General features: G+C 40.3%; 1 protein-coding gene across 2 annotated transcripts in view; it reads left to right on the top strand.

The window, feature by feature from the left end:
- The first annotated feature begins 317 nt into the window (after positions 1-317).
- BAIAP2L1 (BAR/IMD domain containing adaptor protein 2 like 1) overlaps positions 318-22,389 on the top strand; it is a 35,914-nt gene continuing 13,842 nt past the window's right edge. For both annotated transcript variants that reach the window (XM_042036862.1, XM_042036861.1), the window contains exons 1-3: positions 318-535; positions 8,693-8,768; positions 11,521-11,607. In XM_042036862.1, coding sequence (XP_041892796.1) covers positions 485-535; positions 8,693-8,768; positions 11,521-11,607 — 214 coding nt within the window. In that variant the 5' untranslated portion in view covers positions 318-484. The remainder of the gene's footprint in view (positions 536-8,692; positions 8,769-11,520; positions 11,608-22,389) is intronic.

Here is a 22,389-nt window from a genome sequence, read left to right as displayed (position 1 = left end):
CTCACTTAATTGCTGGGAGAAGAAGTTTACCCGCGACTTCGTGGGGCACACACAGCAGAGCGGCCTCTTGAAAGGACTTCCACAGGACTTCCCAGCCGGGCTGGGCTGGGCTAGGCTTTGGCAGTGAGGCAGGAGCTCCCATAGAAGGAAGCGGGGAGGAGGAGGCCGGAGGATGGAGGCGGTGCTCGGGAGCAGGCGGCGGCTCAGGTAGAGAGGGGCGGTCCGTGCGCTCCGGCCGCCCCGCCCGGCCGTGCCCGCCGAGCCGAGTGCGGTGATGCGAGCCCAGCCCGGCCCGGCCCGGCCCTCCCCGCCCGCCGAGCCAGTCCTGCCGCGTCGGGAGCCGCGGCGCAGGGCCCGCCCCGGCGGCGCTGCCCGGCTGGTTCCGCAAGTTTTTGACAGTTTGTTCGCGGCACCGGGAGCCGAGGCTGCGGCGCTGGGCTGGGGCCGGGGCGCTCCGCAGGACCGAGCTCTCCCCGCCGGCACCATGTCCCGGGACCCCGAGGAGGTGAACAAGCTGACGGAGAACACGTACAAAGTGAGTGCGGAGCGGGGAGGGGCTGGCCGCGGCCCCCGTCGGCCCGGCCCCGGGGGCCGCGGGGCAGCCGCGGCTCCCCACGCGGAAACGCAGCAAACTTTTCATTTTTTTTTTTTTTTTTTTTCCCTTCTCTTTTCTTTTTTTTCTTCTTTTCTTTGTTCTTTTTTTCTTTTCCTTTTTTTCCCCTGTCCCCGTTCCCCTCTCCGGGAGTGATCCCACCCGCCCCGCTGTGTCCGGCCGCTCCCCGTCCCCGCGGCCGGGGCTCCGCCGCAGCCCCCGGGCGGGCACGGCCGCGGCACCCCCGGGACAAGGCGGCTTCCAGACCGGTTTCTGCCTCTCCAGCAGGCTCGGTTCAACAGCCAGCCCTCATTCCCTCGGTGTGTTTTGGTGATAAGGTGGTTTGGAGATCCTGGTGGTTGTGGTCTTCTGCTTGAACCGTTTCTTCATACGGGCCAGAGCCTAAAAATGGCTTAACGCTGAATTAATTTGCTTGCCAGCGTCCCGAGCTGATAATCAGATTTATGATGGTGCACCCTAGCACTGCCTCAAAGCACTGACCGCTGCGGGTAGTTCAGTTCGTGTTAGGAGGCTTTAAAACTTTCCAAAATGCTTCATTATTTGTAGAATTAAAAATATTTTGCTTATGGGCACCAGACACTTGTTCTGAACTCTTTTTCCTTATAAACACAGTCCTTCCAAAACACAGTAATTCTAATTGGGAAAAATTCCCTTGAGAATCATACTTTTGGTTGGGTAGTGAAGTAATCCATAGTTGGATCTGTAATCCTCATTCTGTACAGTCTGTTGTACCAGAGAAAGCACTCACATTTGCATGATTGAATCCATTTGCAAATTTAACTTACAGCTGCACTGCACTTGCAGGTTTGAGCCCTAAGGAAAGCTTTCTGATGGATTGTTCTATTTCACTATTTACTAAATTTTTCTGGTTTATTATCAAATGTTTTCATATTTCTGAAGATGTTGTCATCATCATTTAAAGGTTTTCAAAAACATTTACTAGGAGTAAATTTTGCTGTTACTTTTGTTGTTCTTTGACACACTTAAGTCAACTTTACCCCCGTCTTATACCCCCAGTTATATTGGGGCCATGTTATATTTATTATTTACTTTCTTTGGACTTAGATATCAAATTAATGCAAAACTACTGAAAAAAAATGAGATTATCCGGCTATAAATTTTGTCCTCTAGAACCAGAGCAGATAATCGTAAATAGTCTGGTGCTTTTTGGTATCAGTTACGTTTGCGGCAAGGCCGTAAGCAAACATAAATTCCCCTCTCAGAAGTGCACCCTGTAAATACAGGCTCACAGAGGAGAAACCTGGGAAGTTGACTGTTCAGGGCTGTGCCAACAAAGGAATGCTCTACTCTGTCTATTGACTTCCAGAATGCAGTCGTAACAGTTTTACAGAGGAGAGGGAAGAAGATCTCCTGTGTGTTCTAATGGATATAATTTAAAATAGGCTTTAAAAGGAGTGACCACTAAATAGGGAAACCTTCCCTGTTACTCAGTTCTTATTTCCTGGGAAAGTTTACCCTTTAGTTTTGTTTCCTAGACTAATTCAAAGAGATCTAAAGATTGAAATAACCAGAAAAAAAAAAAGTAATACAAAGTTAATGTTGACAGTGTGATGAAATGTCTCCTCTGTAGGTATTTTGAGAGGTCTGGCATGTTGCATCACATAGCTCGTACTCACAGGCCTGGAAACCCTCCTGCCCTGCCCTCATTAAAAATTGAAACTTTATCCAGATAAGGTAGAAAGGCTGCTTCAGATAGAGAATGGATTCAGGGTCCACTTTAAAGCAGTTATTTCTACATCAAAGTCGAAATCTTGAAAACAGTTGGTTACCCTTTCGGGGCAGAGAGCAGGAGCCTGTGTATTCAGCACTGGCTGGGACTGTAATCACAGCTCCCCCATCTAAAACAAATGAACACCTCTTTGTGCTGTGCTCTGGCCTTCGTGGAGAGTGTGCTCTCTTTTGTTCAGCAGTGCCCATGGCACTTCTGCTCTTGCCTGTGCCATCCCAGCAGTGCACACAAACACCGTGCTGGGATGGGTAGAATCCAGAGCAGTGTTTTGTGCTTCTCCTACCTGTAAGAAGAAAGGCTTGGTCTGGGGAAACCAATTCAGTGTAGTGCTGTGATGGCATCTGTGCTGCAGGACCAAATACAGGCTTTAGAGTTCTCAAAAAGAATCAAGTTTTGGGTGACCTGGAAAAATAATAGAAAATTAAATTGCATACCTTGCTGGCCTGCTATTTTGGGGGGAGGGGGTGTTGTTGTGTAATTTTTTTATTTTTCTTTCTTACAGTGCTAATCCATTGGATTTATTAAATACATGGTAACCTGTGTTATACAAAGCTTCAAAATATATTTACAGAAGTCATCGGGTGGCTGAGTAATGCCGTTTTATTTTTATCTTGTTCTTCCTTTCTGTTGGCATCCAGACCAGAAAGTGAATACCTCAATGTTTTTTAGCTAACCTGACTGAATAAACAGCACAGTTCACAACTGTGTGTGCACACACAAAAATCAGGGCTGACATTTACCCTTTATGTAAGACCTGAAGAATCACTTTAGCGCATGATGGGAATGGCACGTGCACAATGAAGCCCAAGGGTGTGGGAGCCTATGACTAAAGAGGGCCACAGCCTCCCTTTTGCCAAGGAACTGCTGAGAGGTTCCCTGGTATGACACTGCCCTGCCCTGGCAGGGACGTGGGGACGATGTGGGGGAACACTGTGGGCCACCCCCATGCACAGATGGTCACTTGGTCACCCAGGAAGGTTGTCGTGTGCTGTTGTGTCCCTGCAGCCTGTACAGGTTTTCTGCTGTAAATGGGGGAAAACTGCTTGGCATCCGGCTGAGATACACAGAGTGCAGGGGAAAGGGGACAAAACAGGAAAGTGCTGAGGTACAGACCTGTCCTTCTGCCTGGATGGGCCAAGGGCTGGGCAAGCAGCTCACAGAGTGTTCCCATGGTGGGAGGTTTCTGGAGCTCTTGATAATGGCATGATTGGTGTTGCTAATCTTGGATTTAAAAGATGTGTTTCTCTGTATCCAAGTGAATTTTGATTATCAACCAAAGCATAATTTAAAAAAAACCAAAACACCTTCCTCCCGCAAGAAACCCATTTGTTCTCCCCAGAGGCATTGAGAATTACTTTGGTAGGCTATATTGTTTTATCACAGAAATATATCTGATAAATTCAGTTTAAAGTCCCACATTCCATGTTTCTGTATTTTAAAAAGACTCACAATTATATTAAACTACTGGACTTATGTATCAAAATTCAGATTCACCTATGGTCCCAGCTCATACTGCAGTGAGGCTGTCGCTTTGCATTCCTGCAGTACAAATCTAACTCCGGGGAAGAGGAGCCTTTGGGAGTTTGTGAGTTTATAAAATCCAGTTCTTCCTTAGTACAAATTTTCTCCTCTGCCCTTATTTAGAGTTATGCCGGCTTGAGGTCTATCCTTGGGCATGTGTTCATAACCTGGAAAAGTTGTATTAGAAACACACTGATGGATGATGTACTAATGATGTTTCTCTTAAACAAGAAGTTTTCCATCAAGACGACTAATAATTAGTCATAAGAATTAGTCTTTTTGAATAAACACTGGCATCTTGATTTATTCTTTTCCATTCAGTTAAACCTGTTTTAAAATAATATTAAGCTAACTTACAAATGAGATATCTTAACATGAGTGTGTTGAGGGCTCAACTGTGCCCTTCTGAAAACTGTACTATGGATTTCAGAAGCTAAAGCAGGAGATGAAATGCACTAATGTACAAAATGCTTCAGGTTCAGTACAGCACAGTATTATTTCCTTTTTGAATCTTCTCAAGGCGTGTCTCCGACATAGTGTGGCAACACTAAAGACTTTTTTAAAAAATTTACTCATTTTCAGATTGAGAAATAATTTAAACTAAATCACTAGTAGCTATACAAATCTTAGCTATGAATAGCTACAGTGGTGGTAACTAATAGGAGTGATGCTAGAAATCAAGATCTACTTTTCTCTGGTGGTTTTATAATTTCAGAATTCTACCCAAATGCGTTGTTATTCACTCTTGCAAGAGTGCCTGCAGGATGTAAACTTGAAACTGCAGGGAGTCTATGCATTGTTTAGTTGTGTTCATACCTGCTGAGCTATTGTTCAGTGAGGTGTGTCTTTAAGTAAAAAGCAAAGCTGAGCATTTACAGGAAGGCACTTTTACAATGGCTGTCATTTGTTTTGAAGATTAGCGTTGTTTATACGACTATCAGGAACTGTGGAAGATGTAATACCCACACACAACAAGTGGAAATTCAGGGTTTCTTCCTCTCCAGCCAGCTCCATGCTACCCAGCTGGATAACTCACACTGGTTTCATGTGGTGAAAGGAACACAGCAACTCCTACAACAGATTCTGAGGATTTAATGACTCAAATGACCAGAATAGGTTTCTCTTATGCTTTTTTCCTTGGAAGGTCGCTTTTGCCAACTCTAAAGGTCTCTGCATAAAAGATGTTTCCAGTTGCCTGTTTTGAAAATGTTTCCCTTTATTTCCATTCATTCTAAATAATGGAAAGCTGTAGGATCTGATCATGTGCCTCCTCTTCTCGTTAATTATTCTGTTCATGAGAGGTAGTGTGTCACTAGAATATAGGACACACGATTGACAATTAGGAGGCCCTGTTTGTGTGCCTCACTGTACAGGCAAATAATGTGTTGTGAACCTCTTTATCTCTCCCAAGCTCTTTCTCACTTTGTGATGTTTATTTGGATTAAGACAAAGGTTTTATTTCCATGTCCTTGTACACCAAGGCAGATAAAAATACTGTTATTTTCTGAGACTTTTGACAATTTTAGATTGTTTTCCTGATCAGAATTTTTTCTTTGTTCCTCTGTCCTCCTTTTTGAGAAGTTTTGAGATATGGCTTTATTGTATGACTTGAAATTTTGCACTGGTGTTCATTCCACTCATTTTTGTGACCTTGTCCTTAGACTACAAGTAAGAGAAGCTATAAGGCTGTAAGATGCGGTAAGAAAAAGTAGCTGTGCAAATTGATTTGAGTTGCTCTTGTCCCCTATAACTTCTGAAGCTGAATAGAATACAACAATAATTTTAATTGCTCTGAAATGCCTTGACAATATCAAATCTATAGCTCATTCTGAAGAGGGAGTTGCCTGTGACAGCTTCCCTTTTTGATAAAGTGCTCTAGATACTTCTTCCTGAACTTCCTGGACTTCAAAGACAGCCCGTGGTTACCTGTGGTTAACTGTATAGAACGACCACTAGAAGCATGGCCAGGTTTTTTGTTTGCTTTGAGAATCTAGTCTTCAGTAGAAAGGAAAAAGATCACATATTACGCTTTTTTCCTAATGTATGAAAGGGAAATAATCTGAGAATTATTTCATCAGTTCATCTTGGAGACGTGGCAGGGGGGTCAGGGAGAGTTAAGTTTTTCTGTCGAGCACAAACCTTTGATTGAGATGAGCCTTGCCCAGTGCTGTGAGGATCAGCTAACACCCATAAACCAAACTCTGCTAAACCAAGCAGACTCCAAAGGGGAATTTCCATTGCAAAGGTTTTTGCCGTTTCTCGGGCGTTCACGTCCAGGGACTGGTTCTGCTAACAATCAACCACTGTGGCAGTGCAAAGCCTGAAACACTTCCAGAGGCTGCCTGGGCTGATGGAGAAAAGATCCATTAGTTGTGCTCCTTCCAGCTGCTGCAGGCACTGGCTGTAAATAGTTTCCTCACCTTTCCCAGCAGCTTTACGTGTACCTTGAGCAGATGTGATGTCCTGGAACTCTTCCTCCGAGTTCCCTGTGTTCAGTGGACCTGCTGTGTCTCCAGAGCATGGTCTGTGTCTGCTGTTCATGAATACCTGCTGTGGATCAAGAGCTCTAGTGAAAAACAAGAGCTGTGGGGCCTGGCTTCAGAGAGGGGAGCTGTTGAGAGCAATTTTATTGGGGTTTGTTTACTTCCTCTTGGATGAAAACAACTGACAGGTGCAATCACCATTTTTTGCTTGAAATCTGCATCAGAGGATGACAAGAAAACCATAATCTTTACCCCTGAATGCCTAATATAGTCATTCCAAAAATCAGTGCCTCAAGGCCAATAATTATCACGTTATTCTTAGAATTTTGGGGTAGGTGGCAATACGGGGTTTTACTCTGTAATTTTTTGTTTTGAGAAACAGGGTTAGCAGAGGCAGAATCTTCCAAGATTATTTTCAGTATAGAATGGCAATTCAAGGTGGCATTGGGATTCTTACCTGCCATGGATGCACACCGTTATGGTACATCTTTTTTTCCTCATATCCTTGAAAATACAGGACTCTCTATCCTGAAACAACCCCCTAATTCATCTTTTTTTTTTTTTTTTCCTTGTGATTCACTGACTCCATGTAAGTCAGCAGACATCATCTTTAGTACACAGCTGGGAAGAAATGGCAAAAAGTTGGAATAGGAAGAAACAACTTGCTCCTTGGAACAAGTGTCTCACAGAGTACCTCAGCAACGAGGAGAGCAACAGGCACAGCAGCAACACAGACAGGAACAAATTAAAAAGCTGGGGCAGGAGGAGGGATGTTCCCAGACACCAGAGCCTGAATATCCATCCTGTTAAGTTGTTAGAATAGCCCTTGGCATTGTTGGCCCAACCTGAAACACACTTTCCCAAATGATTTCTGGATGTGGTTTGTGAGTTAACACAAATCAAGGGCCTGGGGACAATAGCTGGTTTGTTTGCAGTGATTGCATTTGGGTGGGTGAGAGTTTAATGGGACAGACCAGAAAACAATCCCAGTTGCATTTAATTTGTACACAAAGGCAGTGAGGCCAGGTATTGTTCTGTGGCTGCTTTTGATGTAATTTATACTATACTAGTATTGGAATCTAATAGTTTATATAGTTTTAAAATAACTGTATTTTTACTTGATATGACTGTTAAAGTATTATTGGAGTTAATCCTTCACTTTTTATGTTGAGCAGAATTCAGGTATAGTGCTGTCTTTAAAAAATAATAAAATTCTATCTGCGTGACTTTGCCTGAAAATCAGATCAATGTGATGGTATTGCTGTTCTTTTTGGGTCCCCCTGTGTACTAAACATAAATATTTTCATTCTGTTAGTAGTACAACAGACAAAAGCTCGGTAGTATTTCACTTGTCTTGAGTCTTGTATTTCTTGTAAACAGAAAGGATCTGTTTTGAATTCCTTGAACTTGACAGCTCTGCTGTGTGAACAGTAGTGAGTTTGTGTCATAAAAGTATTGCCATAAAAATAGTAAGAATAACAGAACGGTGTCCACAGGTACCTCATGATCTTCTTTCCATGACAGTGTAATTTCAGAGAGTAATGTCATAGCTATAGTTTCGTTAGGAAGATTCTGGGGAAAGGAGGTCTAGAATCTGCAGGTTGTAGCATTTGCTAGGAATGAGAGCAGTCCTGCCTGGAGCTGCTGGATTTCAGATTCTGGTTGTTTCAGCCAGTAATTGTATTTAACAGTGAAAGCAGCTGCAGTGGTTTTTATTTTCCCCTCCTATTTAAAGTCACCATTTTCACTATCTGTCTGAAAGAACCATGGCTTTGTACAATTTTCAAACAAACAAAAAAAGCAGAAAAAATCCCCAAAATAACCAATTTCACTTAATGCATCTGTAACACAGAAAACACAAAGAATATGAATCAGAGATCTGATGAAATTTTTCTTCTTTTCTTTTCTAGAATTTTTTTAAATTTAGAACTCAAATCTTGAACTATTGTCAGAAAGTTCTTGTCTGAATTTATAAAACAATTAGTGAACAAAGGATTTTCCAACATCACCCACCATAAAGATGGTTTTGTACAAACTTTGATCACACACATGATACCCTTTTGTTTTATAAACAGCCAGATCCCTGTTGAAATAGTTTAATTTTTTTTTTTCCCGTTTGTTGATCTTAAATGCTCAGTTTCTTCTCCCTTCCATCCTTTGTTTTCCTGTGTGCCTCAAATCTTCCAATTTTCATCCATCCTTGGACTTCTGAGTTGTGTGCTGTACATATGAAACTTTAGGCTCATCTCAGGTCGCTGAGATGAGTACTGACACCCACTGTGGAATTGCCTTGGTTATAACACAAATGTTGTTTTCTTTCACTAGAATGTCATGGAACAGTTCAATCCCGGACTGAGGAATTTAATAAATCTGGGGAAGAATTATGAAAAAGCTGTTAATGGTAAGTTTCCTGGCTGCTACATTTAGAAAGTTTAATTCTCATTTAAATATACATACTGGATATGAGGGTTGTGTATATAGGCTTCCAAGTTGAACTTTGGATGTGTTTAATTAAGAGGAAGAAAACCCCAACTAACAAGCACAAATACACAAATATACCTTCTCTCCAGTCTTTCGGGGTTTTTCCACTGTCCTGGAGAAGTTGCATCACAAACAGTTAGGCACAGAGCTCCTGCAAAATAAACTGAAAGTGGGTTTAAGTAACCCACATTGGAATAATGAATGAAAAAACCCAAAGTTATGTAGATTAGGTGGTTTTTTTTTTCTCTCTGAAAATACCTTCCAGAGATATTTCACATTCTTAGATGTGTTCCTACTCACCTACACACATCACTACCTAAGTAACCTTGTGTACTGAACAATGTGAATTAGTACAAGTTGCAGGATTGAACTGATTTGTTGTTGTTACCCATACTAACCCTGATGATATCATTTTTATGGAGTCAAAATCAGAATGAATAAATTTGAATCTAAGGACCCAGTTTCTCCAACTTTGTAGAATATAATTGCTTACTGCCATTACTGACCTCACAGAAACAATCGAAGAAGGGCTTTCCCAGAGCCTGCACTGTGGGACCTGTCAGAGCCTGCTCCATTTCACCATGCAGACCTGTCAAACTGCTTGATACCATATTAAAGCCATGTAAAATCTCTCTAATTTTGCCTCACTCAAGCCTATGGCACATCTTTCCCCTCTGTGTAATGCACTTCTCTGAGAAATGGGATCCTGCAGAAGTAGTGCATAGCCAGACAGACACTGAAATCTCTCTTCATGCAAATTTTAGACCTGGCTTGAGAAAAAGATAAAACCAAAGCCTGCTGGAGATGAAAATAGGGAAATGTTGACTTATTTGTGGTAGTGCCTAACTTGATGGATTAACATGTGGTTACCTAGTACCTGACCTTAGGAATTACAGGTAGTACCAGAAGTAATAACAGGTGTTTTCATATTCATTTGAAATACTTCTATACCAGTTCCTAAGGGTTCTGCTCTTCACACACTTTGCTGTTGATATGTTGCATTTTGCCTTTTGTTACATTTGCCTTTAAGGCTGGCTGGTAAGGCATATCTGAAATGAATGCTTAATTTCAAATGAATATTTACACTGTTGCAACAACTGTTGCAAAGTCATCTTTGGACTCCCATAAATTTGTAATCTTTTCACCATCGCTTCTGAGTGGTGTAAATAGATCTGTAACAAGGAGTAAATACTCTGTTGCTAAACAAACACTTCACAGCTTTCCAAAAAAGTCGGAGTAGGCTGACAAAGAACATAAAACGTACAAGAACTCCAGATATGTTTGCAATGTATTTTTCTACATTTTGAGGACAAAAGGTCAAAAACCCCTTCCTTTCTGCAGGAGTAATTTGTAAGCCATAGTACTGGTGAAGGGACTATGCAAGCGGGGCTCTTGATTTAGCTTAGTTAGCACAGGGAAAATCACACATTTCCTTCCTTTTTTAGTGCTTGTATTAGGAGAAAAGAGTGACTTGGGGCTGTCTTGAGAAAACACAGATAGGAAGAGTTGGACTGGCATCAAACCCTCTTGTACAGGTGGCACACTGCTCCATCAGTAGCACCAGTATGATTCTTCTGCTCAGAAAGTTTGAGCACAGAGCACCTATGAGACAGAAATCACCCTTTTTAATGCAACAGAGCCTCAAAGAGGATCTTTGTTCGATTTGGAAAATGTTCAGACTTCTCAGTGAATATACTGTTATGTAACCAAAGATGTCACCTTACTAGTAAAAACTATAAAATACAGACCTGTAATTGGCAATTATATTCCTCTCAGAAAAAAAAAGTATTCTAAAGTCAACAGTGAGGCTCTGCTTGACTTTCACTTTAGGCTAAGAATGTACAACTACAAAAAACTGTGACGAATAACTTCAATAAGTTATTTTTCACATTAAAGCTTGCCAGCTTGTCCTTGTTATTTCTTTTCTCTGTGGCATGCAGATGAGTTCTAGACACTGAAGATGCAAGGCAGGCACTGTAGATCTATTCCCTGTGTAAGATGTTTCTCCCCACTGGCCTCCCTGCAGCTTCACTCCGACGTTTCCGTGTTTGTTCCAGCGAAACTGGCTTTGCTGTTTAAATCAGCCCTAACCAGGAAATGATTAACTGGGAATAACTGAAACCTTCGTGGTGTACAGTGAGAGCTTATTGGTTCCTGTAACAGCCAGCTTTAGAGGGAAATGATGACTTGTTTTTGAGGGGCTCCACGTCTCCTTGGGGCAACCGCAGGCCCATGGTTGGTGGCCAGTTGCCATTTCCCAGATCACTGGTCTGGCTGGTCAGTACAAGAGACCTCAGCACTTTCTTGGGATTGCAGTTTGGTTTTATTCCAACAGTTTTCTCTGTACCAAGGAATTTGGTTATGTCCTGACCAATGGCCTATGGCTAAGCCTTCCCACCAGGTGCTGATTGCCCCATGGGAGTAGGAGCTAAGTAACAGGCTGAAACTTCATTAATATGTTCTGGAGTTCTGTCTTTGTTTCCTGGTTTCACAGATCAGCAGGGAGCACAGGGACTTGTGCAACTTTCTCTGACAGAAGGATTTCCTTGTTGCCATGTACCCCTCTCTTACTCTGTGCTCTGGATGACAAGATTTCATAGAATCATAGATTAATAAAAATTGAAGATACTTTGATTTTTTTTAACAGTTGTGGTTTTTTTACTCACCCCCAGTTATGGTAGTGGCTGGAAGAGCATATTATGATAGCCTTGCAAAGATTGGGGACATATCAGCAGATTCTCCAGTATCTAAAGAATTAGGTAAGTGAAAAGTAATTTTTTAAAATTACTTCAAAATATAAACTTTATTTTTCCTTTCCTGCTGGCAGTTCACCAAACGAATGTGAAGTAGATAGGGATGAGTAAAAGTATGTTCTACTCTTATATAACAGGGGTGGAAGGGATCAGATGCCTTTAAGGCATATTATTTCTCAAGACACAATGTTTTGACAAAATTACCTTTTTTTCCTCCTTTTGTGAATATGTATCTGCATATGCATTCAAAAGCATGTATTTTTAAGCTCATATCATTCTAAAATAAATACAAAAGTATGTATCTTGATTTTGAATGCAGAGGTGAAGGTTGAAATACTTCTGCAATAGAATATTGGTATGAGGAGTCCTAGTGTACAGCAGCAGTTTTAGAACTAAAACAATTTTCTGGTTGAGTGTCATTGTGAAGGGTTCAGTTTTACTTCACTACTTTTGATCAAGTGTATCACTAAAAGTTCTCAGGTACATTTATATTTATTTCCTACTTGAGCTTTTGAAAGAGAAACTGTAGGCTCAAAGATGGATTAATTTTACATTAATAGAAATCCACTTCAAGTTCTGTACTCTCCCGAAAACAATTTCTGAATGTTTGAAAGATCAGCAGCAACACTTGCCCTTGACAACTTCACTTTTGTAGGTTGAGCAGTATAATTGCAACACTGGGCAAAGGAGTACAAAATATTTGTAATATTTCTGGCAAAAGATTCTCAAGTCACTGCAAAAGAAAGAACTGGGCACTATACTGCAAAGAAGAAACATTTGCTTAATGCCTTCATTTGCTTTTTGACAAAAATAACTTGATGACGTGTCTTGCCTCTGAACTTTTGATTTTGGGCAATGTAGGACTCTTCCAGTGATGTAACTTGCATCTCCTGCTGTAACTCACAGTATTTTGTTAATTCCGCTGATTACAAAGGATGGGTTTAGCAATTTTTTTTTCACAGCTCTGGAGAAGTAGAATTGAGGGGACAGACTCCTTGAAAGGTGGCCACTGGTTTCTGTGTGGCTGCCTACATTTTTATGGCTTGTCCTGAAACCACTCATGGGTGAGTGTTAACATCTGTGCCGAGGGCTGGGAGAGGCAGAACAGCAAACAGGGCAGAGCAAACAGTCCCAGCAAGCAGCTCCCTCTGTTTGCTCTGCAGGCTGTTTACAGAAAGCAGAGCTGCTGCTGTCAAACTATGGAACAACAGCTAAAAGAAATGGCTGTGCAGAGTCTTAGGAAATCGCAGAAAATGCACAATTTCAGTTTTTGCAATCAAGCGCTTGGGCAGATGCATGGAAGCAACTGATTTATGACTTGGCAGGGGGGACATTTTCTGCTTGTTTGGAAATATTATTATTATTGGGTAATCTTCTGCTGACTTCTGAAAATAACTGGTTTTCCCTATTGTTTGGGACAATACAGAATTGTGATTGAAAACATACTTTTGTTGAACTATGAATTCCATCCTGCAATTACAAATCTTTTTCAAGATACACCATATTGAGAAAACACAGCCTTCTTCCCTGCTTTCTGTTCACCTTCTGCTTTAACTGTTACTGCAGACAAATCTATTCTTCTTAAGGCAAACAGTGACTCTGGATTTCTTCCAACGTACTCTCTGATGGAATACTTAATTTAGAGATAAGGAAAGTCAATGAATGCTGGAAAAGGCATGATAATGTGGCTAGGAGTCTGTGACAGATCATTTGCATTTTCAAGAAGAAGTCTTTCTTACAAGTTCTGAAGCTGGGCTACAATATTGGACTATTTACCACAGAAATATGATACACCCAGGTGTCTCCAAAAGTATCTGCTTGAAAAGAAAAGTATTTACTGTACACTCGTGTGTTTTAATAGCATTGCAGGGCATGCTGAGCAGTATGGGGTGTGTAAGGACAGATCAAACTTTGCCCATTCATGGGCCCTGTAGCTCCAGGGGAGTTGCTGCAGCCACCTGTGCAATTGTCTCATCCATGAGTTCCTTTAGACTTGCCAAAAGACAAGTGATTGACCACTAGCAGCTCTATCATGCATAATACTTCTGTTATCTCTGCCAAATTAGAGGTGGTTTCCCAGTTCAAAGCCAAACCTGCTGGGTGACCTAGAGTGTATTCACTGCCAGTGTGATGTAAAGATTTGTATCAAACCCACAGCCAATCCTTCCTTCTCATAAGGAAACACAGAACTGAACTTCTGAGATGAGACAGTGAAATGGACACCAGCTCCACAGCAGGGTAGAAAGAGAAATGCACTAGAAATAAAGGAGGTTTTTTTAAAGTAGAGGGTAGAAAGCAGAGAGGCTGGAGAAGTCATGGGGTAAAAAATCAAATAAAAATCAAGCCAGAAAATGCTTTCTTCTGTTGAATGAGATTGGAGCAGAAGAGGGAAATGAGAATGAAAAGGAAATCTGGATATTCCAGCTGATTCAGAGCTTTTGTACTAAGTATCTCTATCTTTCAAGTCTGGTTGAAGCTCTCTGAATCATTTTAATAGAGAATAATTTAAGCAAATTGAGGAAGTAGAAGAATGTACTGCAGTCATAACACAATCCTTATGAATAAGGGATGAGTTGATTGAGTCAACATTCTTTCTAATTCCATATTTCCCTAAATTTCTGAGTTTGTAGTACCTCAGACTTGGCAATGAGCATTTAAAGAACAGAACAGAACCTGAATTTGGTGGTTCAAGCTATTCTGCAATACAGAATTTGCATACCTTTTTTCCTAGGCACCTTTTGGAAATCCCTCCAGGAAGAAAAGATAGAAAACAAGAAACTGCACGTTTAAAAATGTTGAGATTTCATACTATTCAAATTTCAGCATACCACACCAGCCCAATAAAACGCTGTGTTTCAATAATGCACTAAACCAGTTCCACACAGACACTTCACCACGGTGTTAAAACAGTAACTTTCACATGTTGCTAATTGTTTTTGTCCTGCCCAAAACGCAAAGGCTTGTGAGGCTCTGTCACGTCGATTTTTAGTGCTTATAATTTAAATAAAATCTCCTCTAGTCACACAGGCTGTCTCTGTAGCCTTACACAAGGAATCAGGAAGTTATTTCCTGCTTGCCTGTGGAATACTGCTTCTCCTATCTTCCCAACTATCTTCTCCAGCACCTGCCAGTTATTGTAGCTACATCTCATTTTATATTGTGGGTGTAAAGTCCCACTTAGTTTGTTGTGTAGCAACGGTATCTACAGCAGTCACCCACAATTGCATTATGGGTCTGTACCCAGAGCTTATTGCTCAAGAACTAAGGAGTGTAAACTATTAATTGCTTGTCAAAATAGAATAGGAAAGAAAAATATTATCTTGCATGGTCTTGATCAGTGGAACTAAACTGTAGAAGATCAGTATGTTAATAGGACAATCAGAGGAGACAAAATAGTCTTCCCTAATCTAACCAAGACTGATAATTTATTTAAAGATTACCCTGGTTTACAGGCTTGTTTTTTATAGTTTATGTATTGTGTTCAAACTTAATTTGAAGCAGGTATGCAAGAGCTTATGCTCATCTGCAGTCTAAAATGTAAGAATTTGGGAAGATTTGGGTTCCTTTCAGAAGAATTTTTTTTGTTAAAAAACCAGTACAAATGATCTGGAGAAGCAAGTCTTGTTCTTTATTGTGGCAGTCACAAGATAGAGAGAGGTGGGGAGAAAACTCCAAAACTTCTCATGGTGCACAGAGGATGTGGAATTCTTTCCTGACAGAGGGTGAGCCCTGAACTTGATGTTCCTCTCAAGCACAAAAGAACAGACTGTTCTTCAGGTTAAAATACAGGATTTGAACACATTCACAAAACACTTTTGCCCATCAAGTGGTGTAATTTTAAAGGTCTCCACAACTTTGTCATGTTTTGCCAAATACAAAATCTTGTGGTATAGTAATACCACTTTATTTTACAGAGTAATAGATTGATTGCAGGAATTCTGTGATATGAATAATGGGGCAGGAGTTCTCTGTATCCATGTTTCCTTCTTTTGAGAGCCTTTATACTCCTCTGCAGGTAGACAAATGCCTGTATTGGGGTAACTGAATGTTGGTTTGAGAGTCAAGGCTGATAAACCATCAGTCACAATAAACTAGTGATGGTTGATGAATAGACCTGCAGCTTATCCAAGAGTTGGCATTTCGTATGAATCTCTATCAAGTTTGATCCTTTGATAATCATGTACATTTAATACTAATAGAACCAGCAGTGTGAGGTTCAATTTGTAGAGGGTTGTGATTTTTTTTTTTTTAGTGATAACCACTTTATTTCAGCTTTGCAACTAAGAGAAACCCTGTGGGCTTTTCTTTTTCCTCATTATTTCCAGAATTAAGAGAATTTCTGTATCAGAAACTGTGTGCTTTAAGTGTTCAACTCATACAGGAAAGAATTTGGAACTAAATTGGAAAATTCTAATTTTGCTAAAAAGGACGTACCTACTTGCTGAAAAATTTCTGATCAGGCCATAATGTAAAGCAGTACTTTCTTTTTAAAAGATTATCTTGCAAGTATTTATTATTCAAAACTATCTATTTTCTTCCTGTTTAGCAAGCAAAATTGCCACTTGATTGAGTACTTGTCAGAACTATAGGTCTGGGGTTTTAATTCTGGGATATAGCACTTGTGTCACTCTCACTAGTGGGAAAACCAAGCAGAAAAAGAGAAAATTCCATAGTTTAGGATGAATGCAGCTAGCTCTACTTCCATTTTTAAAAAAAGGGAGGAGGGAGAGTTGTTGGCTTAGTTTAACACATATACATTGACCCTGTCAGCTGGAATCCTATTGCACTTAGAAAGATGACACCTTGCACTCTTCCCTTCTCTGGCTCATTTCAGCTGGACAGGAGAGCTCTGTCATCTTTGTCCACCTTACTGCATCCGTGTCATCTCTGTAGAACCTCTGTGCTACCTTTGGAATAGATTGTGTTGGATAGAAAGGAAAGAGAAGTGTGCCAGCAGCTGCAGAACCTTACACACCTCATCTGGTGGAAACTTCTGGGAAAGCAGCTTAGAGGCTGCAGTTTAAGTAGTTAGAATCAGGCCAGCTTTTCCTATGGAGCATTAATAAAAGAGTCTTCTACTATATTTATAATGGAATTTCATTTGAAGAAGCCACTCCACTCGTGTGCTCTAAAAGGAAACTACACAGAGAGCTGCCTTGAAAGGGAAATGCAAAGTATTTGTGGGCTATTACAGGAATGAGGTTTTGTATCTTCCAAATATATATTGTGTATTCTGGGCTTGTGCCATGCTTGTCTGCTATAAGAAAGGTGGAAGGAGATGAGCCAGTCTTGGGTGTAAGTTCTATAATATTTTTCTGATAGAATATAAACCAGAAATGCTACTTTCGAGAAACACAGTGAACAAGAGGTGGGTTTGTTACTGAACATAAAGAATGTGTCTAAAAATGAATACTGCAGTTTGTTCTTACAGAACTATCCAAAACAAGTCTGTTCTGTACACAATTATATTGTTGTAAATTTTGTTATGAAGACTTCCAGGTAAGTTACAAATTTTCTGGTTCTAGAAATAGCTGATGGGAGGAAACAGACTATGAAAATACACAAGGCATTTGGGATCAATTACAGTAACACCAGGGAAGGAAAGAAGACAGATATTCACATGATTTCAGTGATACTTTTCCAGCTATTTTTTCATGTTATGTTAGATAATAGGTTATATTTTTCAGTCAGTTTTAATATTTTATTCCTCACCTGCCCCAGCCTTACAGCACCCTGTAAACTGAAGCTGATTCCCCTGTTTTCAGTCAGTGATAAGATAGGGAATAACAGTCCTGCGAGTCTGTAGGGTGTGTAGGGTGTAGGTCTGTAGGGTGGCTGTCTGATGCAGTGTGGTGGTGATGGCACCAGCACAGGTGTCTTGGCACCTGCAGCTGTAGGAGCACCTGCAGCTGTAGGAGCACCTGCTTGTGTGCCATGACTCTGGGCTTCAGCACAGAAACCCAGAATGGTACTGGTGAGCACACACCCTCCAGGGAAAAATACATATTCAAAACACCTGCAGTGAGCAAGACTTGATATCTTCGTGCTGTGCCTCAAAGGCCTGAGACAACAGTGAAGGGAATCCTTAAAGAATTTCTCACTATACTGGAACACATAAATTCCACTCGGGCCTCACACACATCTTTCATCTTGCAGTGGGAACCCTGGGAAGGACACCCTGGACCTCACCTGCGTGTCCATGCAATCTTTCCTAGGTTGTGGCTAGGTCTGGCTAGGCAAGAGTAATTCCAGGCCCTCTGTGTGCACACAGCTGTGTGCTCCTCCCAGTTCAGAGCCCACCCAAACACGGTACCAGCACCAGGGGCCCGTTCAGGGCAGGAGGTTGTTCTCTCTCACATCTCTAAGCTCAGGATGCTGAGCAATCACAGCCTTTCCTCACCACCAGCCCCAGGTGAAATAAGCCTGAGAGCTGCTGTCGAGAAAATGTACTTGATTGTCCTCTCAGTGAGAGAAAAAATGGAAAGTAAATGACAACTTTGTGAAGAAAATAAAGCCGTATTTTAAACCAGCTTGTAAATCCTTTAGTGAAAGTCTAACTATGTTTAGTCTGTACAGTCAGCTCTTCCTGCTGAATTTTTTCTCAACAGAAAAATAATCCAGTGTCCATCGCAGATGTCACTACCAGTCCCAGGGGGCAGGGCAGGGAATTAAAACCAATTGTCTTGGACTTCTGAGAAAGAGACTTTTATCAAAACTTGCGACTCAATTTGGGTGTGGGGTTTTTTGGTTTGGGTTTCTTTTGGACACTGCTAAGACTGTGAAACTCAGTGGCAGTTCCAAAATGCTGTAATGAAAGTTGCAGTGGCTGCTTGTGGTTTATTGCATTTCATGTTACATATATAATGATAATTTAAATATATACTTTCTCTGGTACTGGAAACCCATAAAAACTTCAGCTTTTGCAGGTTAGCATGATTTGTTTGTTCCAGTCCTGCTGTAAAACAGAGATTAGCTCTCTTGTATGATCTTCCTTAACTAATCTCACTAAAACCAGCAGGGTTTCATCCAGGCAAGTTGAGGCTTGTGCCTGTATTGTAACTTGCTTTCTTTTCACCTGGCTTGTGTGAGGATTACGAGTCACTGCACAGCATTGCAGCTCAGGTATGAAAAGCTGTGGTATACAGGGCTTCCAAGGCCCTATGAAAGATGAGTCTCTGACATATAAACCTTAATATATTCTGGGTTTACATGATTGGGGGGGAAAAAAAAATGCCTGAAGCAGACTTCATATATACTAGTAATGGAGTAACAGGTGGAACAACAAGTTTGTAATTTTTCATGCATTATTTACATGGCATATGCTTTTCCTTTCCTTTTTTAACATGAAAATTTAGTTTCTGTGCTTACCAATCATCTGAGACAAGCTGAATATTTCGTGTTAATTAACATCTGTTCAATGATATAGTATGTTTAAAAAAAATTCTAATCTCTGAATTTTTTTGACTAAGAGATCAAAACATCTTGGGAGAAACGGGGAAACCAGACTGCAGACTGAACTCTGCTGAATCTGCAGTAAAGTCACATTCCTCTTTAGAATGCAATGTGAGCTAATGTTTTTGTTCCATTTAAAACAGGAAAAAAATAGGAGCATCACCCCAAGAACAAACGCAGAGTAACTGGAAATCGTAATGGTCTTGTTAATGTCATAAATATTCACTCTTGTCTGGCCTTATGTGGGAATAGCTAATGGATTAGCAGTTCATTGCCCACTTTATAGCATGGTATGAATTGTGTAGTACTTTCTAAAATCACCTGTGTCCAGCTGAAAGAATTTGGCTGGATAAATACAGAGGCCGAAGTTTTAGGCTTTTTTTGGGTTGGGTGGTTTGGGTTTTTTTCACTTGAATCAGATGATAATTTGACTGTGGTCAAGCTAGAATACATTCTTCCCTCTGGAGCCATATGAGGAGCACAGCAGGGAAGTCTGTGAGAAGGAGCAAGAGGAGCACTGGGAGTTCATCAGTTCAAACACCATCAGTGCCCACGTCACTGAATTAGCAACAGTGTCCTGCACAATCCTATTTATTGCTTACTGGTCTTGTCTGGACGTGGGGCAAGATACCTAGACTACTTAGGCATATTGCAGGACTGTTTATCTCTTTCGTATCAATGAGACTGTAAAGTAATTATTCATTTCCCTTAACCCTTAATCTGTTTTAAATTAACTGACTTATTTGCTTGCTATATCGCAGAAACATTTCTGTTGTTCACAGCCTTGATGAGAACTCTGCATATTTTAAAATTAATCTCAGAATGCCATTTAGAATGTGAAGTTCTCCTTGCTTCTGTTTTTATTTGCAGATTTTATTTATGTATGGTTCTAGCTGCCTCAGGGCACTGTATCTAGCATGTAGAGTGGACTCAAAACACTACTGTGCTTGAAAATCTCTTCCCCTTTTCTTGACTGTAGGCTTTATTCTTTTTTTTCTCCTCCCCTTCACCTTCTGCAGTCACCTTCACAAAATGGCACTGAATGGTCATGTGTCAATGCCATTTTGTAAAATGAACTACAGAGAGATTTACTCCTGACTTCCTATTCCATGTTCGCTCATGCAGTAAGGAAAGGCAGACTTGACCTAGTCCTATTGATTTATGTGCATATTACTGTTAATTCTACAGATGGGGGGAGTGTGTCAAAGCTCCCTGTCAAAGCATTCTGGACAAATCGTATCAGAAGGAAAGTGCAGTTAGAGCTGGGCAAGTTTTACATTATTTTATCCTTCTTTATGATTTTCTTCCTCCATGTTAAAGTCCATTGAAGCTTTTTGGTTTCTTTAAAGCATCTGTTGCACAGTTAAATCCTTCCTATCACAGAATGACAGATTTATCACCTTTGAAGCTTAGCAGATGTTTCATTCAATCATATTTGTTTGTTATACTGTATTCTTTGAAGATTCCTATTTTACTACCTCCTGGGGGCTACTGTTTTCAAAGGACTTTGTTTCTAACTTTCCCATGTCATAAATGCCTTTTTTTCTGGACAGAGGGTGACTTGGAGGAAAGAGTATCATGCCAGCAATAGCATCTAATAACACACTTGGACGATACTGTCTCCATGTGCAGCTTTGACTCAGCCTTTCATTCTCTTGTTTAATATAAATAATTATGTGGCTTCATCTCTAAGACACAAAGTTAATCAACCTGCCCTGAATACAAAACAGGACAACAGAAGGTAAATAAGTGATACAATTAAGCATTTTGCCTGTTCCCAGACATCTAAGAAAGTCTCACTATTAAGAGACTTGAAATATTTCAAGAGCAACCTCCTCTAAATAAAACAAAATTGAAGTATATTTCAAGTAAGATGATGCAATTAATACTTTTATTGATTTTAATTTAGCTATTTGGTGTTTTAAAAGTTTAAGTGATTTTGTTGGTAGCTGTTGATACTTGTTTCTATGACAGAACTCTATTGATTGAGTTCCATTTTTGTTTCTAACTTGAACAAATTCTTCTAGACTTCGCAAGAACAGTCAACACAAGATGAAAATGTAAATAACCTGAACAATCAGCCAGTGCAAACAGTGAGGTTGAAGTGTAACTGCTGCAGAAGTTCTGGCCTTACAATGAGTATTTCTGATAGAAATTGCTTTCCTTGATTTTCATCTCCTGGGAAGACAGCTTTTCAAGGATGTCTCCTTGTTCAGGGGATGCTGTATATGGAGAAATTAGTGTTGCACCCTTTGGGCTCATTATTTTTTTTTTAAACAAAACCAATATCATTAATGGAATTCTAGTCTGTATTACGTTCTCAGTAGAAAATATAGATACAACCAACAGCCTTGGTTAAGCTTAAAAGTATTCCACAAATTCCTAAAGTTTTGTCTTAAAAGATCTTTCTATGTGTGCACTGAATCTATTTGAAACTGAAACAAATTTACCATGGAACCATTACTGTTCATGGTCCTGTATCAGATTATAGCTGTATTATGAGACATGGTTTCAAAAACTGCATATGAGAAATGTTTAATTTTTTAAGTCATTTAAGATACTTGAGATGTTCCCCCAATATCCTTTTCTGAAAGAGATTGTTGTTTCCCTTCCCTACAGTGCACCTCTAAGGTAATAGCAAAATATCAGAGCAAGTATCTGTGAACATCTACAACTACTTTTTTGTTTTCTAATCAAAGTGTGAATATTTAACGTGCACCTACTTTATTAAGCCACAAAGATTTCATGTTCAGGGTGTGGGGAGATAGAAAGCAGAAAAAATGTATTTTTGAGACAAGTATTTGAATAGTTATGTTTATCATCAAGACCAGGGTTTGGGGTTTATTAATTCATTGCATAATATGATGCCTAAAACTGGTTCAAGTTTACAGGATGGCTGCCACAAATTGGACTTAAGTGGCCTGTTATCATGTGCTCTGGTCATGTCATTATGTTTGATACGTTTGGGGTTTGCCAGTAAATGATGATGAGGTTAATATTTGGTTATCAGGTATTATGAGTTCGCATATATAAAACCTGATCAAGAGCAGCTTTAATATATAGCAGAATATTTTAATTGATGTGAGAAATACATGTTTGTCTTCACCTTAAGTAGTTTTGTCTACCCTTTTGCAAGAGCCTGGCCTTAGGTTATGCTGCCATTAATCCAGAGTAATCCACTGTCTTTCTTAGAGCTATTCTATAATTCACCATGGTGATTAAAATTCAAATATTGTATTGAAGTTGGTCAATTTCCATTCTACTTGGACACTGTTCCCTTTAGGCTAGGGGTTGTTTTGTCTTTCCTGGATTAGTCTACAAAAACTTGTCTCCTTG

This window comes from Corvus kubaryi, unplaced genomic scaffold (genome assembly GCF_017639235.1).
Source record: "Corvus kubaryi isolate FWS band 111438036 unplaced genomic scaffold, C.kubaryi_AGA036_p1.0 37387, whole genome shotgun sequence".
Taxonomy (NCBI): domain Eukaryota; kingdom Metazoa; phylum Chordata; class Aves; order Passeriformes; family Corvidae; genus Corvus; species Corvus kubaryi.
Note: the sequence above shows the minus strand (reverse complement) of the source record. Positions and strands in the feature narration are given on the sequence as shown.